The sequence below is a fragment of the Primulina huaijiensis genome, chromosome 4 (assembly GCF_012295235.1).
Source record: "Primulina huaijiensis isolate GDHJ02 chromosome 4, ASM1229523v2, whole genome shotgun sequence".
NCBI lineage: Eukaryota > Viridiplantae > Streptophyta > Magnoliopsida > Lamiales > Gesneriaceae > Primulina > Primulina huaijiensis.
The window spans coordinates 25,069,559-25,096,263 of NC_133309.1; the positions used below are offsets into that span (position 1 = coordinate 25,069,559).

At 34.0% G+C, this 26,705-nt stretch overlaps 5 protein-coding genes across 5 annotated transcripts; all 5 read left to right on the forward strand.

Moving 5' to 3' along the window:
- Positions 1-2,611: 2,611 nt before the first annotated feature.
- LOC140975722 (uncharacterized) lies at positions 2,612-6,374 on the forward strand. The gene is made up of 6 exons (XM_073439604.1): positions 2,612-2,909; positions 3,504-3,758; positions 3,849-4,022; positions 4,112-4,218; positions 4,335-4,657; positions 5,592-6,374. Exons 1-6 carry the CDS (start codon positions 2,790-2,792, stop codon positions 6,191-6,193), a joined length of 1,581 nt encoding a protein of 526 aa, XP_073295705.1. The 5' UTR covers positions 2,612-2,789; the 3' UTR covers positions 6,194-6,374.
- Positions 6,375-12,657: 6,283 nt separating this feature from the next.
- On the forward strand, positions 12,658-14,328 carry LOC140974811 (mitogen-activated protein kinase kinase kinase 20-like). The gene has a single exon (XM_073438300.1). The coding sequence runs from the start codon at positions 12,942-12,944 to the stop codon at positions 14,157-14,159; it is 1,218 nt and encodes a 405-aa protein (XP_073294401.1). The 5' UTR covers positions 12,658-12,941; the 3' UTR covers positions 14,160-14,328.
- Positions 14,329-17,732: 3,404 nt separating this feature from the next.
- On the forward strand, positions 17,733-18,323 carry LOC140975029 (putative late blight resistance protein homolog R1A-3; the record flags this gene model as incomplete). Its single annotated transcript, XM_073438516.1, has 1 exon — positions 17,733-18,323. A coding segment is annotated over one exon (585 nt), but the record flags the coding sequence as incomplete, so codon positions are not given.
- A 178-nt stretch (positions 18,324-18,501) lies between these two features.
- On the forward strand, positions 18,502-19,827 carry LOC140975030 (putative late blight resistance protein homolog R1A-3). Its single transcript, XM_073438517.1, has one exon. It carries the CDS (start codon positions 18,502-18,504, stop codon positions 19,825-19,827), a length of 1,326 nt encoding a protein of 441 aa, XP_073294618.1.
- A 4,798-nt stretch (positions 19,828-24,625) lies between these two features.
- LOC140975031 (putative late blight resistance protein homolog R1A-10) lies at positions 24,626-26,382 on the forward strand. The gene has a single exon (XM_073438518.1). The coding sequence runs from the start codon at positions 24,940-24,942 to the stop codon at positions 26,380-26,382; it is 1,443 nt and encodes a 480-aa protein (XP_073294619.1). The 5' UTR covers positions 24,626-24,939.
- The last annotated feature ends 323 nt before the right edge of the window (positions 26,383-26,705 follow it).

A 26,705-nucleotide genomic window follows, 5' to 3' on the forward strand; every position in this document is an offset into this window, starting at 1 on the left:
TATATATTTAAAAAAATCTCAGACGAAGAAAAAGAAGAAAAACTAAGTATACATTCCTAAAGCTAACATTTCAAGTCAACATTGTGTGTTGGGCCGTTTCATGAATTGCCAAGCCTGTGATGGGCCGAAAGAAGGTGTTTGTTTTGATTATTATATTCGACGGAAAGCCCATTTTGAAGCATAAACTTTAAATTCCACTTGAAAAACAACTTTTTTTTTTTTTTAAAGATTATGTGCCATTAGGCCGAACTAACATGGGTCTCGACCCATACCCATACACCACTACTGGTCATGGGTCGTTAGGATGGTCTAGCATGAGCTTTAGCTCATGTCCATGCACCCCACTCATAGAATATCTCACTCCTGGAAAGTGATTTCTTTCGCCTTCCCCAATACTTAAACCCAAGAACTCCAGGCTTAAGTACTCTAATATAATATCATAACTAATTTTAACAATGGCAACATTCATCTAACATTTTTTAAACTATTGGTTCCTACTTGTTCTAAAATTCAACCAATTCTTGCTCCTCTAAATGATTCTCATTTTTATCTAGAATGGGTGAGTGGGTGAGTGAATTGGGAAAATCACTCTGTAAGTGATGAATGATCCTCTCGGTTCTTAAAATAGATTTTATAAAAAATTACATAAATATCACAAGTATAATAAGAATCAAATAACATAACAAGTATTTTAACATGATTTTATATATATAAGAAATAAGTACGGAATCAAATTAGGTCCATGATGATTAAATTGATATCATTTTCTTATATCTTAGTCATACAAAAGATGAAACAAGTAAATGAGAAGTCAGAAGTCAAGAATAAGTAATAGTCGGTATCCAGAATATGTATTCCTACCACTTGGTTCAAAATTATTCACTGCTAAAACATAAATCATATAACAAGATTTTCAAAAAAACTCATGTTTTGAAAACATACATATATAACTGGTCGTTTTAACAAGAACACATAGATTTTTAATGCTAAAGTCCGCTTATGTTTATTGGTACTCAGCCTCTTAAGTGTCAGAAAACATCTACAACATGACTTCACTTGAAAAAATCGTCTTTTTAACGATCTCAAGGATTCTACGCGAGAATTTGATTCAATTTTTGTCGTAACTTCAAATGTGGTAGTTTGGGTATTTATAAGAGAGAAGAGTGTCACAAAAGCTTCTAGACATCTTATGTTACCCAAAAGAATGAATAAATCTAAAAGAAAGTTCCTAAAAAATCTCAGATGATATAAATAAAACTATCCTAGGAGAAAAGAAAATCAGATACCGATGAGCTAAATTTCAACATATTATTCTTGAATTGACATAAAAAAATCCCCGACCATTGATTAATTCGATAATGTAGTCAATTTGATCAATGATTTGCAATTACAATGAATGAAATCATGACACAGACAAGGGCGATATTTTAAGACACAAGTTCGAAAGTATCCAAACTTCAAAAATCCACAAAAACAAATCATTAGTCCAAAAAAGACAGCCGCCGAAATTATTTATTTTATTTATTTATTTATTTTGGGATGACATCCATTTTGCAACAACACGACAAATACCCGATCATCGAAAATTATCCACTTCAATTTTTATTTTAAATTTATTTCTGACGTGTGAACATCGGGCATCCTCGTCTTACACGTGTCCGATGAGGAAATCACGGCCGTCCGATGGTGACTGCCAGAAGAAAGCTTCAAGATGTGTAGGACCACACTTTTTATCCACTATTGCTCACGTCGACGAAAAGACGAAATTACCCCCCCATAACTTAATAAACAATTATTAATTAATTAACTGATTTAGTTTTTATATAATTATATACTTGTATACTTGAGATTAAATGACTTGAGTTTTGAAAAATGGATCTAAAGTATTATTGATACTAGCACTCAATAAAAAAAAATTTAATAGAATTAAAAGATAATGAATTACATAAAATATAATTTCAAAAATTAGGGAATGACCAAATTAGATTTTGAATGAAGTTGTAAAAAAATTAAAAAGACAAATATATAAACTAACAGGTGAAAAATAAAATTTTGAATATATCAAGATTAAATAGTTTTGATATGTTTTGTGTCCATAGTTAATATGACATTAATCTATTAGATTTAATGAATTATATTAAAATTGTATGTTCAACATGTGAATGATCATATATCTCAACAATGCGGACGATAGGCGTTGCATGATTATATACATAAATTTTTTCTGAAGACGGTTATATTTTTTTGTCATTTGTATTAAAATAAGAGTAGGTTTTTTGTGAGACTGTCTCACGAATATTTATCTGTGAGACGAGTCAATCCTATCGATATTCACAATAAAAAGTAATACTCTTAGGATAAAAAATAATATTTTTTCATGGATAACCCGAATAAGAGATCCGTCTCACAAAATACGATACATGACATCATCTCACACAAGTTTTTGTCTTAAAATAATTAGATGGTCCAAACTCGGAAGCTTTGTTTCGTAATTTCAAAACAAAAAGAAAGTAAAAAATAAAAAAAAAATTACCCACCTGTAAGAAATCGTTACGGGAAGTCGACACGTGTGAATTGCGGACGTAATTTATTCAACCATTTTCAACTTCAAATCGAATACGCATCCTTTGTTCGTTTCGTCTTCTTCGAGTCATAGCTCAACAAATCTCCGAACTTGCTGAGTCGACGCGCCGATCCAGTGTTCCTCTCCTTTTCCTGCTCACAGGGTTACACTGTTGTTTGATCGGAGCAGTAAAAATCAGGTGGAGTGGCAGTTCATCGGCTTGTTAATGGTTCAGTTGATGAAAAACGGTAAATCGGAATCACACAGCGAAAGGATGCCTCCGGTGAAGATGGAGGTGGAAGATCCTTTGGAAGAAGAGCACGGACCGCTCCAGAAGCGCGCCAAAGTAATTTTGTGTGCTTTATTTATTTTCTTCGTTTTTGTGCTTGCAGATGTCTTTTTGAAAATTTGTATTTTTTAAAGGAAATTTACTTATTTCTGTGGGAATCACCAGCATAAATTTTCTGAAGGAGTGTTGGTGGTATTGATTTATTGGTCGAGTTTGATTTTTTTGTTTTTGTTTTACCGTTGTGTTGCTTTATATTTTTATTCGTGGAGGCGTTCGTTTAGGGTTTTTTTTTTTTTACTAATATTGATGCAAGCTATTATTAATTTTTGAATTGATTCTGTAATTAATTGGTGATGAACTTGGGTTGGTCGATATTCTATATGATGTGTTGATTGGTGAATGATTTACTCGAAAGTTCCCGACTTGCTAAATTCGCGGGCGAAGAATTTATATACTGTATTCCTTATGTGGTGTGCGTATGCAATTAATTGTTATTCTTTGATTATTGTAAAATTAGTGGTATTTGGGATTTTACTCAATTTCCTTGGAACCCCCCCATCTATAAGCTGATCTTTGTGGATTTCAAAATAATAAAGTTGATATTTGGCTATTACGTTATTCATATGATATGTGCTTTCATTACTTTAACAGAGTCGAGCAATGGGAGGTTTCGAAGTTCCAGCATCACAATACAACCCCCTTGCTGAGCCGAGTCCATTGGGTTTACGCCTGCGGAAAAGCCCTTCACTCTTGGAGTTGATCCAGATGAAACTATCCCAAGCAAATAAGCCGAAAGTTGGAAGTCATCGACATGATAAAAAAGAACCAAAAGGTGGTGCTGCATCTGGCGATAAGCTGAAAGCTTCAAATTTTCCTGCTTCAATTCTTCAAATTGGAACCTGGGAGGTACGTTTCTGTTTCTGTGTGTGGAAGAAAATATGTGGGGTTTAAAATGAAGTTCGGTTGAAATCATGGAAACATTTCCCGGCTCTGCAGTATAAATCGAGATACGAAGGAGACTTGGTGGCAAAATGTTATTTTGCGAAGCATAAGCTGGTGTGGGAAGTTCTTGATGGTGGTCTTAAAAATAAAATTGAATTTCAATGGTCCGATATCATGGCTCTGAAGGCAAATTACCCAGATGATGGTCCTGGAACTTTTGATGTTGTGGTATAAACCTTTGTTATCATTTGTTTAATTGCTTCTCCAATTACAAACACATGACAATAATATTTTCCCTCCTGTTGTTCCTGATGCAGCTGGCGCGACAACCTCTTTTCTTCAGGGAGACTAATCCTCAACCAAGGAAGCACACCCTCTGGCAGGCGACTGCAGATTTTACTGGGGGACAAGCAAGTATACACAGGTGAAATGAAATTTCATAACGTGCTTTGATATCCTTCTACGGCATGTCCTGGGATGCTGTAGCATTGTCATCAAATAATGTTTATAATTACGTGACATTCTAATTTCTCATTGCAGGCGACATCATATGGAGTGCCTACAGGGTTTGTTGGGAAAACATTTTGAAAAACTCATTCAATGCGATCCCCGTTTGAACATTCTCAGTCAGCAAGGAGAGATAACATCGGGTTCACCTTATTTTGAACCCAGGCACACTATGTTTGATGATCAGAATGAAAACAGTGAAATTGACTTGAATAGAGTGGGAAGCCCTTCGTTTTTCACCTTACATAATACCAATTCATCGTCAGGGGTTCAATCTTCTTCCTCTAAGAATGATCAAGATGCTCTTAGCAGAAATTCTGAATCGTATCCTCGTGAAACACCATCACCTAGTTCAGGTAAAATTGTTGTGAATTTTGAAGGTTTTACTGAAATCTGGCTGGAGTTGCTGTTTCTTAGTAGGCACAACTTTGACTTTATCTATGTTTTAAGTATTTGGTCCTGCGCTGCTTCTGTTTGAATTTGCTATTTCAAGGCGGTAATATTTTAATGCTTAGTTTTGTTCCGTGTGTTTCTTTCTTTGGCAGTCAACCACATGAGCAATCTGCAGATTAGATTTGATCCATGATCTTTCATTTTTATGGTATCGAAATGTCTTCCTTCTTGATAACTGATAACGAATATTTGCCTGCCGTATCTGCTATAGTGTAAAACTCCAAAACAATAGTTTGATGATATCCCGGTGGCATATCCCGGAAATGTCTCTGTTACCATTTCTACCAGGTCTGCTTATAAGCTTAGATCCCGATAGATCCAGTGAAAAGCCGAGGAATCTGCAGGTCTCTATATTATAAAGAGGCAATATATTATCCCATACCATAGTTCCCAGCTTATTGTTCTAACGCTTATCATAATTCTTTAGTTATGCCAATCAATCATTACTCTTACATTTTAGTTTTGGACAGTTGCGTTTTAGATCTATATGTTTTCTGGTCTTTCAGCCCCAAAATCTGAAAGTTGCAGCACATGAGTGATTTGTAACCGGGTCCAAATTAATCGTAGAACAAGATTATCAAAATCTTTTTACCAACTCTTCCTCGAAATGCTGTCAGTTATTATTGTTTTTGTTTGGCCTGCAATTTACTTTTTGGTTTCCTTTAGGTTGGTAAGTTACTGTTGATTTAGTTAAGCACTCATTTGTATGTACCAACTAATTGAGGTACCATTTAATTATTGTAATGGTCGATGTTTAACTTTTATCCGTCGTTTTTCTCTGGAATTTCAAGTAGTCATTTTCTGTACTGACCCTATGATCACAATAAATGCACTCAGGCAAGGACGCCATGGCATCTGAAGATTTCAAACATGGTGGAATGGAGCAATTCAAAGCACTCAGCAACTGGGATCAGATCAGGGCACCCGGGCTCCATTCTTCCATGTCCATGAGTGACTTGGTGAGCCATCTTGAGAGCAGGATATCAGAGCACGGAACATCCAGCAATCCAGTTCTCTCCAGTGAGGATTGGCACAGCCTTGAAATATTGGACGATATAAACCGGTGCCTTTTTAGCGACCTCCAAAACATGCCAGACTCTGATGAGAAGCTGCTGATGTCCCGGGTGAATTCTCTTTGCTGTCTCCTACAGAAAGATTCTACTGCAGTTTCAAACCCCGAATCCAAAAATGACATTAATCCCAACTTCTCTTTCGAGCAAAAGAGAACTGATGAATCCTACTCTGTTGGTGCATCAACTAGTGAATGCAGATCTGGTGTCCTTCATGACGAGTATAATGAAACATCCGGGTACAATCAGGCACCGGCTATGTCCAGGAAGGACTCGGTCGGAGAGTTACTGCTCAATCTCCCTAGGATAGCTTCTCTACCACAGTTCTTGTTCAATATCTCTGAAGATCTGGAGAGTCAAGCTAGATAACACACCGCGCCGTCTTGTATATAAACATTTAGAGATAGTGTAGGGGATTCAGAAATTCAGATTGATGAAGAATCCTGTAAACTCTCATCTATGTGCTGGCTTTGAATCTCTGTTTGTATGTGTTATGTATTCTATAACATAATCAACACGGTGCTGAAACATGTTTGTTTTGTATGCTTTATATAGTCAGTGTCATCTTCGTTTTTAAGGTGGTTCGACCCAGGCAGAGGATTCCGCTGAAGGGCTACGAGCCATGATTAATAGCATGTTGTGATTTGTCTGAAATTTGAGATTTCGAAATAAAGAGTTGAATTGTTGCCTAAACCGGGTCAAGAATCTTGCGGACTTCTGAATTGATATATTATAGAATTTAGAGAATATGAAATTTAGCATAATTTACAGAGATCATATGTTAATTTAACAATTGTTCGGGGCAATTAGTGTAAGATTAACAACTAGTCGTTAACAATTGGTCAGAGCAATGTATAATATTAACAATTAGTCATACCACGAAACCAACTTTTTGTCTTAGTTTGAGAAAATCTTTATATATTTAATATAAAAACAATCATTTTTCAAAGAATTCTGATATTAATTTTATTTTTTAATCTTAAAATGCATTATGTGGGTAATTATATGTTGTCTGTAATAATTGTCCTGGTTGAATAGAGCAATCGAAACGTTGTGCTTGAGCTGTTGTGCGTTTTAAAATATTTGAGTTTTTTGATAAATCGTCAAACACTCGATCCTATAATTGGTATCAGAAGGTCAAAAGTTTCATCATCATTTTGCAATAATTATCCCAAAACAATTGAAACGTGGTTGTTTAGTGTTTGAATCTGAATCATAATTGTAAGAAAATATGAATATTTCATGGATTCTAAAAAAAACCATGACCATATTTATTTATATATATTAGGTTTAACTTTAATATTTAGTGTAAGATTTATAACTTAACAATATACTCCATGCAAAACTCAAAGGCTATAAATTAAATCCTAATATAATTGACTGAATAAATAATGATATTATATCTATCTTTTTGAAACAAAATTTATATTATCTTCGTCACAATATTTATTTATGTATATTCTCCACAGTGAAATGCGATCTTCTATTTTTGTTTTTTAAAAATGCCAGCTAGCATATGTAATTTAAAACCGACACAATTAAGTTCACACGTGAATTTAATAATCCATGTTTTAAAATATTAATAATGCATGTCTTTTATACTAGTACCAAATAAATCTATACATTCATGATTAGTACAGTGCACTTGGTATCATACTACGAGCTCGATTTAAATTTTGTAGAGTCTGATCTCGAAAAAAACTCGTCTGAATGTTAAATTTCAAGTTCGAGCTCGACTAGTAAAAATATCAACTTATTACAGTTCATGATCTAAAAGATTGAAAATGCTTTTAGCATAATTTTAATATTTAAATTCTATATATATATATATATATATATATAAACACGACTCGAGTTCGGTTAAATAAAGCTCGAGTCGAGTTTTCATCTAACTGCTCACGAATAACTTGACTCGCTTGCTACCTTAATTTTCCTAACTTAATTAGCTTATTCATTTCGTCAAAATAAAATTATTTACTCCACAATGAATATTAATTAATTTAACTAAATATATTCTTTTAAAAAAACAAGTCACATATGGTACGACATTGGACTGCCTAAAAGGTATTTAAGCAAAAATGGTGCAACTCTCATCTATTTGCTGGCTTTGAATGAGAATTACAAGACAAATATACCCACAAGACAAAAATTGAATTATTAAGCAAAAATCATAGAGTTGGAATACCTTAGTCTTGTAATGAAAAAAAAATTTTAGAATTGGAGTAAGAACCGTAGATTTTTGTCATAATTTTTTCAAAGAGAAAATGATATAGTTTCATGTATGATCGAATGTTTACCGTTTTACCAAAAATTATAATTAATTGTAAAAACGCAACTCAAACATTTTAAACCGTACATACAACATCTCAAACACAATGTTTTGATTGCTCCTTTGATAAAAAAAAATTACTACACCCCAATCTCTTATTTATATACTTTAAAATTTTGAATTTTACCAATCTAAATAGCTCTTATTTTGTATTATAGCATGTATGTAAAATAATTATCATCTTTAAAGTTATTAAATAGCCGAGAATCTTGTCCAGTAAATGCTAATTCTTTAGAGTCAACGCGGAGTATGTCTGTACTCGGTCGTAGCTCAATCAACGGGGTATATATATATATTTTTTTTTACCTCGATCAACTTTTTTTTTTTTTTTAAAGAAAATTACCTCTTCAGATGTATTTTTCGAGGTATTTTTTTAACCTCGGTCAACTCTTTTTTTAAGAAAATGACCTCTTCAAGTGTTAAAATAATACTTGAGGAGGTCATTTTCTTAAAAAAAAAAAAGTTGACTGAGATTATTTAACTAATTTCTCCCTCAATCAACATGTTTCATTTTCATTATTTATTGCAAATTCGAGTGTGCGTGCGTGTGTGTGTATGTATGGTTCGTTTCACAAGCTCATCATTTCAATTATCCTCTAACATCATGTTTAGTTAAAATATATTTTCAACATGTAAATATGTCAACTGAGACACTATTTGGTTCATTGTTTACACCTTAATACGATTTCGTGACGATAAATTAACATATATGGATATAATAATAAATCATGACACTAAATATTTATAAAATTGAGTCAAACATTAAATAAAATAAGGATGTTATCACGTAAAATAAACAAGTGGCCGATTTTCTCCTTTGTTTTTTGTTTTTTGTTTTTTGTTTTCAAATGCAAGCTATGATACATATAGTTTGACTGTGGCGGATTTTCCTAACCCACATAAGTTCCCACGCGAATTTTATAATCCATATATGTTGATTTTGGTTGGACCTATTATATATTCACATATGTATATATATTTGATGTGCTGTTCATCTATTGTGTTCACTTTCGTACACACCAATGAGGCATCGTTCATTTATTGAATGTGATGAAATATATACAAATTATAGATCTAATAGATTATTTACACCTCATTTACGGATATAGAGATGACCATGAACGACATAAAAAAAATATTATTTACCTGCTCTAAGAATCGTAGAGCAGGTAAATTTAGAAAATAAATAATTTCCAATAATAATAATATATGGCATGTTGGCTCATATTTGACTAAACCTAATCTATTAGGATGCCAAAACTGAAAATAATAAAATAAAATAAAAACCACCAACTTTTCAGTTTTATATATGAAACTGTCTATATAAATAAATGAAGCTGTTCTTCAAAACTACTCATCCAAAACCCAACCTTCACATATATTGTATATATACTTAACTCAAGAAAGATGAACTCTAACACCAATATTATTGTTATAACAACAATAATATTGTCTTTCTCAAGGATTCAGGCAAGATTTTTGAATAATATCTCTGCAGATACGGATGCAATTGGAAATAGTAAAGACATATTGTTAGCCAGTTCGGATTTCTCAGTTTCGGGTTTTTCAACTCGCGTAAATGAAAGTTTGTGCAAATGGCTGACAACAATCATCGATGGTGATTGTGTCGGGATTGACTCAAGTGAAGGTTTTGTTGAGAAAACCTCCGCCCCGGCGCCACCGCCGCCAAGGTCATCTTCCGGCTCCCGTCCACTTGCATATATGTAATATGTAGTTTTGTATCATGATGTTTAGTTTAGAAAGATGGGAGGTAAGGCTATCGATGTAGCTTAATTTCTTATGATAAATAATTATACAAAGTGTTACATGTAATTTTTTTTTTTGTTTTGTATTCTATGACTAAATAGTCGCCCCTAAAAAATAATAAATTTTAGATTATATGTGCTTAATTTAAGTAAATTATGGTTTGGGCATTGGTGAAATAGTGAAATCCATTATTTCGTTAATTTATTTTTAAATGTCTTATGTGATATAGTTTCACGGTGGACGGGTCGACTCTTTACATGCATAAAATGAAATTCAATATTTTTTACATAAAAAACAATACTTTTCATGGGTCGACCCATTCCATATGTTTTTTAGATAAAAAATAATACTTTGTTGCATACCTTGGTGTCAAATAAGTTAAAAGTTATTCGACTAATATACTTGTTTTGGATTTTGATAAAAGTGGTTTTTATTATGTCATGAAATTAACATTTTAAAATTTTTTGAAGTGCAAGCATCTTCTAATTCATTACTTTGATTTTGACCATAGGTTTTCTATTATCTAATTATTTTCTAATGTATACAAATAAAATATTAATTCCAAATTATTATATAGATCGCCTCACATATAATATAAATTTTTTAAAGCAATTATGTCAACGCTTCAAATGCTTAATTAATTTCCATGTACTTTATTTAAGAGCAGTCCATTAAATTAAGAATCTTGATTTGTCTCAATGCTACACTGAGAGTGTTTCTCTCTATATTCCAAAACCATTAGATCACGTGTGTCTCTCATATGTTTATGGAAGTTGATATATATGTTGATGATCCAAGAGCTAAACATCGGACACATCATGTGAAGAGAAATATTATATGTGTAACAAATAATAGTATATGCAGTATTTACAATTTTTTTTTTAATCTTGGCTTTCATAAAACTTCTTGTAAAGTTTTTGTTTCTAAAAATCTATCTCATCACAACTTTTATCTGTCTAATATTGAAAACACAATTTGTGAACATATAGAAATGTGGCGTTATCTATTAAATATGTTGGAGTGTTAGCATATACTGATCCTAGGAAATCAATTACGTGGTATAAATATTTTATATTACAAAATACAAATATTCTGAATCTTTTTAATCATAAAATAAATCTTGAATTTCTTAAACTATATATATACATTTTTTTGGGATGTCAAAATCAGACACGACCCACGAACCGACACGGTTCAACCCGAAAAAATCAGGTTTGAGTTTGAGGTTTTTGGGTTCGGGTCAGATCGGGTTGGACCCGATAGTTGACCCAAAAAAATGATTAGGTCGGGTCGGGTTGACCCGAAAATTGTAATTTTTTTAAAAAATATAATTAATAAATATTTCTTACATTTTTATATATTGTATGTCAATCCGGATTGGGTCAACCCGTGTTCGGGTTCGAGTTGGAAGTTTTAGGGTTGGCTAGGATTCGAGTTGAGCAATTTTTGAATAGTACTATTGTTCAATTCAACTCAACCCATCGAACTCATCCAAATTGACATTTTTAATATTTTTAATAAATAATGATTATGGGATCAAGATTCGTGGTCCAATTTGATAACCTTGTGGCTGTCCAAAACAGTGGCTAAATCATATTGGTTGGCATTCGGCATGTGGTATTATGACTTGTAAAGCAGAGGAAGTCCAACTGCGACCTCTTGGGTAACATCTGACCATATTATAAATATTTTTTTAAATAATATATTCCATTTTATAATTATACTTTATGTAGCTAAAAAATAATAGATAATATTTAAATTTACTTCTATAAATGTATATAAAACAAGAAATAATATAATTTGAAATTAATTTTTTCATGCTATTTTTTTGAATATAAGTTATAAATAGTGGAATAAAATAAGATGATTTGCAAGAATGAATAAATAAACCGGCTAAAAAAAACATGTGATACAACGTACTACATTGCATGTAGAGATCAAACCACGTCTATATTTTTTTAATTTTTTTTATAAGTCTATTTTGTAGTTGATCTTTCTCTCGGTTCTGAACAAGTACATAAACAGTAAGTCGAGGCAAGGATATTCTTTTCTCCGCAAGACGAAATTGCCCGTATAAAGTGCTATACGTTCCAAGAAATCGTCCCCAAGATACAACGACTTCAAGTCGAGAGATTGCAGCACTACAAACTCTCGAAAGCAACGAATAAAAATACGCAATAACTTTCAAAATGAAGTAAAGTAATATGCAGCAAGATGGCAAGAAGAAGTGCAGCAAAAATGATCAGCCAACCTTCGAAAATGGCTGGAGGAACTATTTATAAATGATCAGCCAACCTTCGAAAATGGCTGGATGAATTATTTATAAATGATCATCGAATATGTAGAAGAGACACGACTTCTTTAACCGGATGAGTAGAAGAGTTACAACTCTCTGCGAGTAGTGAAGGGACACATAGTTTGGTGCAGACATTAGGCTGGACTAGAACAGTGGGAGGCGTTGTCCACAAAATTTATTTTTCAAATAAATTTGATCCAAAAAGATTGATTAATATTAATCCAAGACCGCACTGGGCCGAGCCGGTCAGCCGCACATGTGTGTTTCATCGAAACACAACATATCAGCGTCTTTCCTTTTATAAAAACTTCTGATATTTAAAATTGTTTTAAGATTAGTTTTTGTCTTGAGGAATAACATAAAAAGAAAGACGGCCGTTATTCTTGTTATATAACATATTGGTTACTGTTAACCCCTCTTTTTTGTAAATTGTATTATTTTTCTTCAACAAACGCGGCTCGTTGATTCTTCGCAATCTCGTATAATAAACCGCAAGCTACCCTCTTAACACTTGTTATCGAGATTATTTCTTTGAACCCTAATCGCGTTTGTGTAGGACTCTAAGAGCAGAAATAGGAATCGAGTTATTAAACTAGATTGCGTTTCCCTTTTCTTCACAGATACCAACAATTCGATTTCAATAGTTGTTAAAGTTGGTTTCTTTTGGTTTTATGTTTGGTGGTTGAGTTTCAAGAAATTACGCATTGCACGTCGTGGGAGCCAATATGGTGGTGAAAAAGAGGGGAGACGTGGTTCGAGCGGAGGGTGTGAATGAATATGGAGATGGGGTTGTATGGCTTAAGGGGTCGGTGATTGGGAAAGGGGGTTTCGGGTGTGTTTATGTGGCTACTCTCAAGAATACCAGATCAAAGCATAGCTATTTTCCGTCAGTGATGGCTTTAAAATCGGCTGAGGTTTCGGTTTCCGGTTCAATTCAGAAGGAGCGGGTGGTTTTGAGTAATGTCAAGGGATGTCCGAATGTAATCAAGTGTTTTGGGGAGGAGACGACGACGGGAGATAATGGTATGATGGTGTATAATCTGTTATTGGAGTATGGTTCTGGTGTAACCTTGGCACAGAGGATTAAGAAATCCGGTAGCGGAGGATTGCCGGAAATTGAGGCTAGGGTGTACGCAAGGTGCATTCTTAGAGGTTTAAAGCATATTCATGGCATTGGCTATGTTCATTGCGATTTGAAGCCCGATAATATTTTTCTTTTGCCTAGTTTTCGAAGAGAAGGAAATACTGAATTTCGTGCTAAGATTGGAGATTTCGGATTGGCAAAGAGGGTAAAACAGAATAAGAAGAGGAAGCTGGGTCCTTATTGGAGGGGCACTCCTATGTATTTGTCGCCCGAGGCTGTGATGGATAACGTGCAAGAAGCTCCTAGTGATATTTGGGCGGTCGGGTGTATTGTGTTGGAGATGTTAACTGGGAAGCATTCGTGGCACGGAGAAAAAGAGTGGAAGGCAGAGGAGATTCTTGCGAAGATTGGTACGAGGGATGAATCACCGAAATTTCCACATGATATATCGAAAGATGCTAGGGATTTTCTAAAGGGTTGTTTTGCGAGGAAGTCCAGTTTTAGAGGCTTGGGAGACAACGAAGCAACCGAATACGTTGAGGAGCCTGAAGGTTTGAATGAGATTGAGACTATATTGGTGGTATCCGAGAGCGACTATGAGTTGAGTTCGGGATCGTATTCAGACGAGTGGGGCTATACTTCTGACGGGGATTCATTTTCTTATTGGACTGATGAGGATATAAGTTATTGTGAGAATAAAGTCGTGTCTGTTGAAGAAGTTGAGGTTGAAAAACTTGAAAGCATCACAAACTCCAGCATTGATGCTGGACTGACTCAATCGACCGAGGCTTCATCAGAAGTTTCACCAAGAAAAGAAACGCAGTTTCCTGTTTGTTTTACCATTTCTACGGGCGTCTAGCTAACTATATGTTTAGATAAGGAGTCAATTTTGCTGGTTAAAGGGAGTTATATTTGCTTCTTTTTTGGGTAGGTTCTGTTGATTATTGATAGTCTATAGTATACTCATTTATGTAGTAGTAATTAGGAAATTCATTGGAGATTGGTTATATCGATTGATTCTTCTTCTTTTTTCTTTTTGGTTTTAATATCTACTAAAGATTTAGTTTCCTTTTCTATATTTATCATCCTACAAATCACATATTCTTACTCTGAAACTGGTTCTGAGTTCTGACCAATTAATTGGATATCTCGAACTTGTTGCATTAACTATTTTTTCCTGTATTTTTTCAATGAAATCACGCGAAGGCCTACTTTCCTGTATTTTTTCAACAATTAAGTCTCGGTTGAGCCCAAACCGCTTGAAGCTATCATCATAAATTCATTATTCTCTATACCTGGAAAAATCTTGCCCTTGCGATGTTTTACTTTTAGAAGAGAGGAACACATCAATGGATCAACAGTTAAAATGTATTATTATAGGAGACACATTACATCATTAACTGATGTGCAACGTGCCCGCTGCTTTCGTCTCTTTAAGTTTTAGAAAATTGCAGCAAGTTTTCCACTTTCCTGCCTTAAGAACACGGTGATGAATCTTGCATATGTGTCCATCTTCTTGCAAAACTTGAAGATAGTCCAATACGCATTGAACTAACATGCTTTGCAGTGAGAAATTTATTGCCTCATTTGTCTATATGTCCTGCATTGTGTGGGATTGAAGATCAGGATTGCAGTTTGAACATATCCAAACAAAAAGTGTTTGCAAACTACTGCATGCAAGCCATTCAATTTTCCGTAATGACACGAGGCCCGCCTGTTTGGTTGAGAGAAAGTGATGAAGATTGAAGAGATATAGAAAGGCATAAATCATCAGCCTGTAATTTATATAGCTGGCATATCAAGGCTAGCTCTAGGTGATCCAAATTAAAGATTCAATGAGAAGTTTATTCGACAACCAAATCGCCATATTGACATAAACTGCTGGAATGGAAGGCATCGTTAAGATCTCTCCCGCTTGAATGTTTATGACTCTATTTATTGCTCTATGTGCTTGTGTTAGAATAATATAGTGGGAATAATTTGTTTAGCAATTCTTAGTAACAAAATAAGTGACAAATAAGATATTACACTGCCAAATATAGTTGTCCATTATGATCTTTGTAGCCCTTTTAAGCAGGGTTTTTCTGGGTGAGTATAAAAGTTGGAACTTATCTACCGAAGTTTTCATTCCAGAAGATTGTCATCCTGAATGAAGAACATTGCGTAGAGTGGCAATTGGTAGGATACTCGTAATACAGTTTAATAGAAAACAGGCGTACTTACTGAGAGTAAACTCCGTCGTATGTAGAATCAAATCATAAATGTCAAGAAACGACCATAATCTAAGATCAATTAATATTTTGGTTACAATTGCATGTCCCGAGAAGATGGTGAGATTCATGTTTGAGGGGCTCATCAATCTTGTTCATCTATCTCAATCTTTAGCTTCTTGTGTTGGAGTAAGTGACTAGAATTAACGCATTAAATACTTGAACCAAGTTAAAAGTTGATTTATTATCTAAAACCTTGTGTAAGCATTTGTTAAGTAAGGAAACAAAGACACCGGACTGCAGATGTTTCAACTACATTCCAAGTCAAATTTCAAAATTTTCAGAGATGGGAGATTTGATCGAGAACAAGCTGCTGAGGATAAAAGATGGGAAGTTTGAGCAAGATATGACGTTTATAGATTTTTTGCCTGCTCTGTCTTCAAGATTAGCTCCCAATAAGCGAAATACTCTGGTGGATTCTGATGAGAAGTTGAATGAAATAATGGATATACTCACAGGACAACATTCAAATCGTCAAGCCATAGCAATTGTCTGCTCTCCAGTTTAAAAAACCAGTCTCCCCAACACTTTCAATTTATTTATATTCATGAAGTATTATAGTAGATTGAATAAATTTGTAAATTGGTAACAGAACTTTAAAATATAACTTTAAATGTAGTTTTATATAAATATTATATATTGTTGTAAAAATTAATGTTATACTTAGACTTATTATATATGATACATTAAATTAACAAAACTTATTTAAAAATAATAAAATATAATGTAGTTTAAATTCAGTTTTAAAATAATTATAATTACTTATTTTACATAAAAATATAAAAAGAAGGGAAAAATTGCTTATTTTATTTGCAAATTTCGATATGTATACTCTCAAGTATCAGTCCTCTCGTCTTTTATTATTGTTGTAAACAATTAGCATGGTTGAATAAGTGGTCATGATTTATTCATTTAGTACATATGTCATGTGTTGAGTGAATAAGGACACTGTTCATGTGATTAGCATCACCATAACCATCTTTTGCAGTTGCTTAATGGTTCAAACCATCATGAAATATGATTTATTTCAGTTTAACTAAAATATTTTTCACCCTCACACGCAAACACAAGTGGGCAATAAATGCTTAAGCAAATTCAACTCTTAGAACAAGTCATGTTAATTTGATTGTAGAATTAACAAACAATGTCTTTGCATAGATTGATATTTAAGATATTCTAATGATTTTCTTTTGTTTTTGTTGCTTAATGGCTCAAACAATTATGAAAGCAAATGTTTTACTAAATCAGACAGCAAAGTCAACTGTATCAATGATTAAATAAAACGACGAAGATAGTGTTTGCAAATGATTAAAAAAAGTGATTATCGTCTTGATGGCCGAAAATATCGGGTTTCCCAAATGGAATCTTGATTTATAAATTTCAAGTTTAGAAATTAAGCTCTATAATAGAGAAGGAGCAATTGGCTTTGTAGCGGCTAGCTGCGGGTTCGACTCATATTTGGTATGTAAATTTCAGAAGATAATCAGTATTTCGAAAGAGTGTCATCATAAGTATTAATGTGACAAAAGTTTTTATGATCTTCATTACTCCTGTTGCAGCAAAAGTAATTCTATTATGATCTTGATGCTATGTTCTATGAAATTTATCTGCAAAAGTCGCATTAACAACTGAAAGTTCAAGCTTCAAAGATGGTGGCGGCCTATGCAGCTCTAATGTCTCTTATGCATACTTCGGAGCTGATCTTGCACCCTTCCCATTTATGGCTTCCTATTTGCAGAAAGCAGATTGAATCCCTGCTACAAAAGGTTTGTTTTCTTCAAGAATTTCTTGAAGATTATTCGCACAGAGGCCACGAAGAAATGGCTGGATTGGAGAGGCAAATCACAGATATGGCTTATGCAGCAGAGGATGCCATTGAGTCTCATGTATTTGATCGAATTCTAGAACGATCTACAGGTAACGAGGCAAAGAGCTCCGCTAGATTATCTGAATATATCCATGAACTTATAGAAGAAATGGAGGATTTGATCAAAACCAAAGTGACGAGGATTAAAGAGACTATTGGGGACTCTAAGGAAGGTCAGGCGTTTGTAGATTTTTCGCTTGCCGTTTCGCCAAGTTTAGCTCCCAATGAGCAAACTACTCTAGTGGGTTCTGATGAGAAGTCAGTTGAAATAATGGAGAGACTCACATGACAACAATCAAGTATGCAAATCATAGCAATTGCTGGAATGGGAGGAATCGGTAAGACGACTCTAGCAAAAAAAGTCTTCGAGGAACCATATATTAAGCATTACTTTTATATTAGTGGTTGGGTTACAATATCTCAAAATTGTAGTGCTCAAAAAATTATTTTAGAACTGCTGTCAGACATCAACCGAGGCAAAAAAGAAGCTACTCTAAGTGATGATCCGTTGGGTGGACAATTACACAAAAACTTACTCGGTAAGAGATATTTGATAGTTATTGATGATTTGTGGACTACTGAGGTGTGGAATGAGATACGTGCATTTTTCCCTGATAATTGTAACGGATGCCGAATTTTGGTAACAACAAGACAAACGAATTTAGCCAGACAACTAAGTTCTTTCGAGCCTTTCGAAATGAAATTTTTAGATGATGAGCGAAGTTGGGAGTTACTGTCTGATAAGGTGTTTGGGAAAAAAGGTTGCCCTTATGAACTCAATGAAATAGGAAAGAACATTGCAGTAAAATGTGGAGGACTTCCTCTAGCAATCGTGGTGATCGGTAGATTTCTTGCGAAGTCTAACATGACACAAGAGTAGTGGGAATATGTTGCGGAGAATTTGCCTTCCATTATAAATTCAAGTGACGATGAAAACTGCATAAATATGTTATATTGGAGTTATAATAAATTGCCTATTCACTTAAAATCATGCTTCCTCTACATGGCTTCTGTTCCCCACTATGTTTGGCATGTAAACAGTCTCATCAGGATATGGGTAGCAGATGGTTTTTTTAAAACCAATAAGAGATAAAAGTTTGGAAGAGGCTGCATACGAGTACATAACAGATCTTATTGATAGAAACCTCATTTTTGTTCATGAACGAAGTGCTATCGGAAGTTTAAAAACTTGTGGTATGCATGATCTTTTGAGGGTCCTGTGCCTAAGGGAAGCTCAAAGGGAAGATTTTGTTTTTGTCATACGTGATCCCAAACCAGATATTCCACTAGAAATAAAACTCAAGCGCCGCCTTTGTTTCCAAGGTGCAGCCAAGATACCTGACACTCAAATCCTCGATCCAGCATCACTGACACGGTCTATGATTGGTGAGTTTGGTTGGACGAAATCACTCGCTTCAAGTATAAGATTGTTGAGGGTGTTGCATGCAGAGGCTGAAGAAATTTCCATGAAAGACGAGGAAATTATGCAACTAGTGAACCTAAGATATATGTTTATTCTTGGTAAACCGGAGTTGAATTCATCGTGGGGGATTACTTCTTCGATATCCCTATTTTGGAGTCTGCAGACCTTGGGTTTTAGCGACGGCTCAAGTGATACAATTTTTCTACCTTCGGAAACCTGGAACTTGCCACATCTTAGACATATTTGTGTTGATAAAGTTGTTTTACCTGACCCTCCTTGTTCTGAGCATGATTCTCATATGTTGGAAAATTTACAGACTCTCATCATCGTTCAAAATTTTAGGTGTACAAAGGAGGTTCTTAAAAGAGCTCCAAATCTAAAGGATTTACAAGTTATTTATGATCCTCTATTCCTAGAAGTGCAAGAACCAGAACCAGGGTCTTGGCCTTACTTCTGCCTAGACAATCTTGTCCGCTTGCAAAAACTCGAATCACTAAAGTTTACTCAATATGGCCGACTCACAATTTCTTTGAAATACCTCAGCTTCCCACTCTCTCTTAAAGTGTTGGAATTACGAGGCTGCTTCTTACCTTGGGAAGATATGAAAATTGTTGGTTCATTGCCTAATCTTGAGGCACTTGAGCTATGGTTCTGCGAATTTGAAGGCCTTGAGTGGTGTCCTGTAGAAGAGGGATTTGCTAGATTGAAACTGTTGGATATCAACACGACTGATTTGCTACATTGGAGAGCAGACAAGAGACACTTTCCAATCCTCGAGCACCTATCTCTCTACAAGCTAGATTTGGTAGAAATTCCTTTAGACCTTGGGGAAATTCCAACACTCAGAAAAATCAAATTGCTTTGTTGTATTGACTCTGCTATCACTTCGGCGAAGCAAATACTTGAGGAACAAAAGATCATGGGAAATGAGGATCTGCAACTCATAGTTGAAGGAAAGAAAGAATGATCACAATTACCATGCCTTCTTGCAAGGTATTTTCTAAACAGAGAACTCATCTCATCCACTTGGTTTTCTTTGAAAAACTAGTCTCACATAAAATTGTTCTGTGTTTATCTATTTCCCCTTTACAGTTTGTCAACCATCCCATTTGAATACAAGATTATATCACTAAGATTTAAAAACATGTTTACAAGATAGAAAAGTTCAAATATGAAAGCTGGAGAAAGTAGAACTAGAACTGAAAACTAAAATTCCAGATATTAGCTTTGATTGAGTGTTATCTTCTGCATTGTTTTCTTCATTTTAACCTTGATTTCTTGCATTGGCTCCCGAGTCAGTATCTTAACTGTTTGGCTTCACTGTCCCATTACTTGCAGCATTAACAGTCTCACTAACAATATTGACTGAAATTTTATCACTTTCGTGCCACTGTTTTGACCTGAGCTTGTTAGTCTCTACTTGGTTCCTTGAGCAGGATTCCCGAGTGCCCAATTAATTTATTTTGTGCACGTGATTTCAGTAACATCATGCGGGCAGCAGGTGATGAGGTCATCTATCGAGCTCGAGCTTTGTCGCATATTTTTCATGTCTTAACGACGGACACTTTTTTATCTTGTTCGAGCAGATTTGTAAGATTTAATTATTGAAAACTTCTAGGTAATATTGCTGGAATTGATATTCTTGAAAAAATAATACTTATTTTCTGTCAATATTTAAAATTATGTTGTTATATTTTTTTTCGCAAGAGATGCTACCTCAACTCTAGAATGATGAGTTACGTTTATCATATCAAATATAGATATGTATGGTCATAGTTGCAAAAGATACCTTCAAATTTTATGGAAATTCAAATCATTTTATATTAGTTGACTCTCGGGGAAACACCTCAATTTAGTCCTTCAAGCTAAAATATTTTCAAAAAATCCAAGAATAACCATGGGATATAAATAATTGATGTATGTCAAGAAAATGATATCAGTGTCTAAATTGAATATTTCAGACATACCAAATTATTATAACTGTGTAACTTTCTTGGCCGAGGAGGAGACTTCCTCTTAAACCATTTATTTGAACGTATGTTTGAGATTTATTATTTACAAGTTTTATTCCCTTATTTTGGATATTAAAAACAAGGATATCTAACCAATGTTAGATATCAGGAACAACTAGGAACAAATCAAATTTCTAAGATAAAATATGATTCAAAATACTATATTTCTAGAAATAGACCCTGATTATCCAATGGTCGGTACAAAATTATGGTAACCAGCTATATAATATGATACAAAATTTTGAAGAAATCCTCGAAAAACAATAAGAAATTCTTGTAAACTTGGAAGATATTCAAATAAGGATTCAAAACCTAGAACAAAAACCTAGTTTTAGTCAAAAGAGGAAGGTTATCACTATCATTTGATACATAACTCTTATTACATCAAAAGGGGAAAGAAAAGTGGTACGAAAACCTCTAATTGATGAAGAAAAAATTATCAATATTATCATTCCGTAAAAACCACCTGGACGTGAAAAATTGGGATCTTATAACACAAACATAGGATGAAATCACACTGATTTTCAAGTTGAAGGCGAATCACACCCATCAGGGACTCGGTCAAGAAAGTATCAACTTCTCTTGCATCAAAGACCCTATGAGAAGACTGTTTCGGGATCAACATATCCTTATGAGGTTTTTCTTAACCTTGAAGTACTGAAATTCAAAAATAAAGAAGATCTTATAGATGATTGGACATCAACCATTGTAGCAAGAACACTTTATCTAAACAAAGAATGATTCATTAAAATTTTATAAATGAGTCTTACGAGATCATTCAAAGTTGATTGGAATATGATCTCGACAGAAACCAAAGAATCAGACCTAATGAGAGAATCTCTTGGTGAAAATGTGGGAAGAATGGCTTCCATGTTCAATGCAAAGTTAATAGGGGTTGACTATTTTAATAGTCAAGATACAAAGAAGAAAAAGAAACACACAAGCTCTGTATAACCTATAATTACACGACATTTGTTTGGGAGATGAATACATTATGTTATTCACTAAATATAGATAAATTCAAGGGTCGAAAAAAATATAGTAATGCAGTTTTTCTTCAACAAAATATCAAGTACCTAAAGAGAAATGTTAATAAAAGAATATATTCCTGACAATCCAAACACTCTATAGCCAGAATAGCCTATTTTCTAAAAAGAAAATTGGTAGAGTGGTGTATTATGACTTCATCACAAAAGAACTACAAAAGATTAAAGGGTATTAACAAACGTATCCATCTATGTTGTAGAGAAAATGATCTTCTGACAATCATTGGAAATAACCAACAAATGCAGAAAAGAAAGAAATTTAGATCTCATCCATATGACAAAACTGGGAGAAGTGAAAAAGTTCTTCGAAAACAAAAACTGTATGATCTAGATAGAAAGTCAGATGTTACAAATCTGGACAAAGAATTGGACTATCACGAAGTAGGATTTTGTCCCATGCATCGAGATCATCTTGAAGCACTGGACGAACTCCAACAAGAAAGACTTTCAAAATAGCTCACACTATATCTAATGAAAGTTTTAAATATTATAATTGCTGGACATGTGGAGCAAGATGACACATTTCAACCAACTGTCTGGAAAACGGTTGAAAGTGAATAAGATGCTTCAAGCCAACATTGGATGTTGAAGAAGCGATTTTGTATCAAAAATTGATTCAAGTATATCAGTTTGAGGATATTCTCTAATGCGAAATTATATATGTAAAAAGAAAAATTTTGAGTTAAGAAGGATTTAATGGAGAGACAAAGTTAGAATCCGACTAAAAAGAAGTGTTTCGACACGAAACATGTGACGATTTGTCTAGATTTTTTAGTCAGACAACTATATTTCATAATATGGTCCAAAAGATTATGAAAGAGAATCCTAGCATACAGAGATATCAAGGATTTCTTACAGTACATGTAAAAAAGTTCTTAGAAATTCTTCGTCTAAAAACATGAAGCATCATTTAATTCATAAGTTTTCTAAAAAGGAAATGAAAATATCAATAGAACTTACAATAAACCGGATGAAGATAGTTCGATTAATATAATATAATTATATATTAAATAAATAATTTTCGAGTCTTTCGAATACTTGTTTTCGACCTATAGTTCGATTAGTTCACGAACATGTTCGTATTTTTCAAGTCGAATTCGAACTTTAATTCTAACCGAATTTGAGCCAAATGTTTTAAAATTTTCAAGATTCGAATCGAGCTCGAACAGAACTATTTCGAGCCAAATTCGAGCTTTAATTTTCGTTATATTCAACTCGATTTGGTTCGTTTACACACATACTTCTTGTAGTGTCTAACTGGGAGCAAATTGCAGAAAACGTTGACTCAAATCATAAATTCAAGAAACGGCCAGTATCTAAGGATTAATTTTACGAATAAAATTGTAAACATGAAAGGAAAAAAGATTGAATTCAGTTCAGCGGGTTAAATTAACCAAATTAATAGAATTAACAATTTTTTTAATAAATAAATAAATAGCCGATTTACCGAAATTATAGAACCAACTTATCAAGTTTAATTGATCTGTTCGATTATTTTGGTTTAACTAGAATATTGTTCAACCTCAGACACGAGTAACAACAATGCTGCAGCGAATTCAATTCTCAGAACAAATCATGTCCGTTGAATGATAAAATTATGAACAAATAATATCTTTTTTGCACAAATTGGTAATTAAAATGTTAGAAAAATGAGTTTTTGTACTTATTTAGAATCGATAAAATAATTCGAACGAGTTACGTGACGAAAATAATTATTTTTCGATTACCAATTAGGATGAATGAGAAATTAATTGAACTCGAATTTTATCGAGTGAAAAGATTGAATAGAAAAGATTATAAATTAAAAAAAGAAAGAAAAAAAAGGTGAAATCACACGGCAATTGTGGTTGAACCCGATTTATTGACTTGGTCGAAATGTCAAGTCAATGAATTATTAACTCAAACAATGCATCATTTCATGGAGATGTATATCTTTAATTCAAGACTTTTCATCTTCTATAAATATGACTCTATTTATTTACATTCAACAAATTGGAACTTTGAAATTAAATCCGATGATTATCCTCTAGTTTTAAGGACCGAATATAACAATATTGTTTTAAGAAAAAATAAACAAACTTTTTACTAGACTATTTTCTTATAACCATTTGGTTCACCCAGTCCTATCTCGTGATTTAACAAAAACAAAATAAAATAATACCAACCAAAAAAAAAAAGCTAATCACGTCATATTTTGCTGTTGCTTAATGGTTCAAACCAAGGTTCTAAAAAGCGTGAAGCGCCCCGAAGCGCGAATGTCAAGCTCCAAGCTTTTCAAGCTTAAGCGAGATTAGCACATGCTTAAGCGTGTTTATCTTTAGTATAATTGTAATTATCTCAAACCAATAAATAGATAAAATAATACATAAATATGATAAATTTAAGTTTGATTCATTAATTCTCATATTTATAGAAACATAAAAATCTCAAAATTACAATCTTTATTTGTTCTTGCAACTAGACCACATTAAAAATGTTAAATATTTGTCAAATCATTATCAGACACGCTTAATCATAATTAAAATTAAAAAATAAATAGATGTGATTAATTGTGCTTAAGTACGTTTAGTTAAACGCTTTAATTACGCTTAATTTGGTCAAACTTGACCGTTTTTTTCTGCTTTCTTCGAAGCGAGGCGGTTTTGCCGAGTTTCAAGCTTAAACACGCTTAAGACTCGCTTAAGCGGGCTTTTTAGAACACTGGTTCAAACCATTATGAAAGCAAGGATTCAAGAAACGAGGCAGCAAAGTCAACATGGCATTGGTTAAAATAAAAACGACTTTAATTAACTAAGTCGTCTGCAAGTATATACATCTCCATTTGTTAATCTAATCCATTGGCCAAAAAAGCTGTGAAAAATTTATTTTAAAGATCTTGGCTCTTCAGTTTTGATAACACTTTTATTCGTTTCGTGCATTTGATTGTAGATTACCATCAAGTCATGAAGAATGTGCTTTGAAGATGGAATCTTGATTCCTGGTTTTCAGTTTTAGATACTACTGAAGATTCCAGCTTGATAGATGGCGGCGGCTTATGCAGCTTTAATGTCTCTTATGCATACTTTAGAGATGATCTTGCACCCTTCCCAACAGCTACGTATAAACAGAATACAGATCGAGTCTCTGCTGCAAAAGGTTCGTTCCCTTCAAGAATTTCTTGAAGATTCTTCGCACAGAGACCATGAAGAAATGGCTGCATTGAGGAGTCGAATTGCAGATGAGGCTCGTGCAGCGGAGATCGTCATTGACTACCATGTGTTGGATCAAATTATAAAACGAGTTAAGGGTGAAGAGGCAGAGAGCTCCACTGGCTTCTCTGAATATACACAGAATCTTATAAAAGAGATGGAAGATTTGATCGAGATGGAGGTGATGAGTATTAAAGAGACTACAAGTGCCTTGGAGGAAGCTCGGTCACTCGAAGATTTTTCGCCTGCTGGTTCGTCAAGGTTAGCTCCTAATGACGACAATACTCCGGTGGGTTCTGTTGAGAAGTTGAATGAAATAATGAAAACGCTCACAGGACATCAATCAAATCGTCAAATCATAGCAATCGTTGGAATGGGAGGTATCGGAAAGACGACTCTAGCTAAAAGTGTCTATAAACATCCACATACTGCATATTACTTTCATATTCGTGCTTGGGCCACAATATCTCAAAATTATAGTGCACGAGAAATTATTTTAGAAATGCTGTCAGAAATTGATCGAAGCAAACAAGATTGTGTTTCAAGTACTGATGATCAGTTGCATGAACAGTTGTACAAAAGCAAACAACATAGCGTTCTAAGTGATGATCAGTTGGGTGAACAATTACACAAAATCTTATCTGGTATGAGGTATTTGATTGTGATGGATGATTTCTGGAGTATCGAGGCTTGGGATAACATACGTGCATTCCTTCCCGATAACCGGAATGGAAGTCGAATTATGATAACAACAAGGCTGTTACATGTAGCTAGGCAATTAAACTCTTCTGTGTCTTTTGAAATGGAACTTTTAGACGATGTCCAAAGTTGGATGCTGTTGTGTGACAAGGTATTTGGGAAAGAAGGTTGCCCTTCTGAACTCGAAGAATTAGGAAAGGATATTGCAAAGAAATGTAGAGGACTTCCTCTAGCAATTGTAGCCATCGGTGGACTTCTGGCAAAGTCTAACAAGACACGAGAGGTCTGGGAAGATACTATGGAAAATTTGAACTCCATTTTTAGCTCAGGGGATGAAGGGAATTGCATGGAGATATTAAAATTGAGTTATAAAAATTTGCCGATTCATTTGAAACCATGCTTCCTCTACATAGCTGCTATTTCCAAACACCGCCAGTCTATATTACCTGATATTGCTTGGTCATTGGTTGGAGAAGGTTTTTTAAAACCAGCTAGAGATAAAAGTTTGGAAGAGGTTGCGAATGAGTACATTGTTGGATCTCGGTTTTCTACGTGCCCAAACGCAGCGGAAGTTTAAAATTTTTTTATTTTATTTTGAAAACAAAATAATTCTTTTGGACACTCGTATGGTTTTCAGGAATTAAACATGCATAGGATGTTTAAAGAATTATACCTTTGTGAATTAAATCACTGGACTCCGACTAATCCGGTATAAACGGATTAGCTCTTGTTGATTCCCTACGAACTTTCTTCGATGAAATCCTCCTATCAAGTCCACGACTGGATGATATGTTCCTCTTCCAAATTGCACTAGAAAATTTGGAAGAGATTTTACGTTGGAGACTAAAACGAGAGGCGGCTCAACCTTGGAAAGAAAAACCAAAGAGGCCAATTTTTTTT

Coding starts and splice junctions, on each gene's coding strand:
- LOC140975722 (XM_073439604.1), top strand. CDS start 2,790: ATGGTTCAGTTGATGAAAAACGGTAAATCGGAATCACACAGCGAAAGG. Junction 4,023..4,111: donor CTGGAACTTTTGATGTTGTG/GTATAAACCTTT, acceptor TTCCTGATGCAG/CTGGCGCGACAACCTCTTTT. Junction 4,219..4,334: donor GGACAAGCAAGTATACACAG/GTGAAATGAAAT, acceptor TTCTCATTGCAG/GCGACATCATATGGAGTGCC.
- LOC140974811 (XM_073438300.1), top strand. CDS start 12,942: ATGGTGGTGAAAAAGAGGGGAGACGTGGTTCGAGCGGAGGGTGTGAAT.
- LOC140975030 (XM_073438517.1), top strand. CDS start 18,502: ATGGTTTTTTTAAAACCAATAAGAGATAAAAGTTTGGAAGAGGCTGCA.
- LOC140975031 (XM_073438518.1), top strand. CDS start 24,940: ATGGCGGCGGCTTATGCAGCTTTAATGTCTCTTATGCATACTTTAGAG.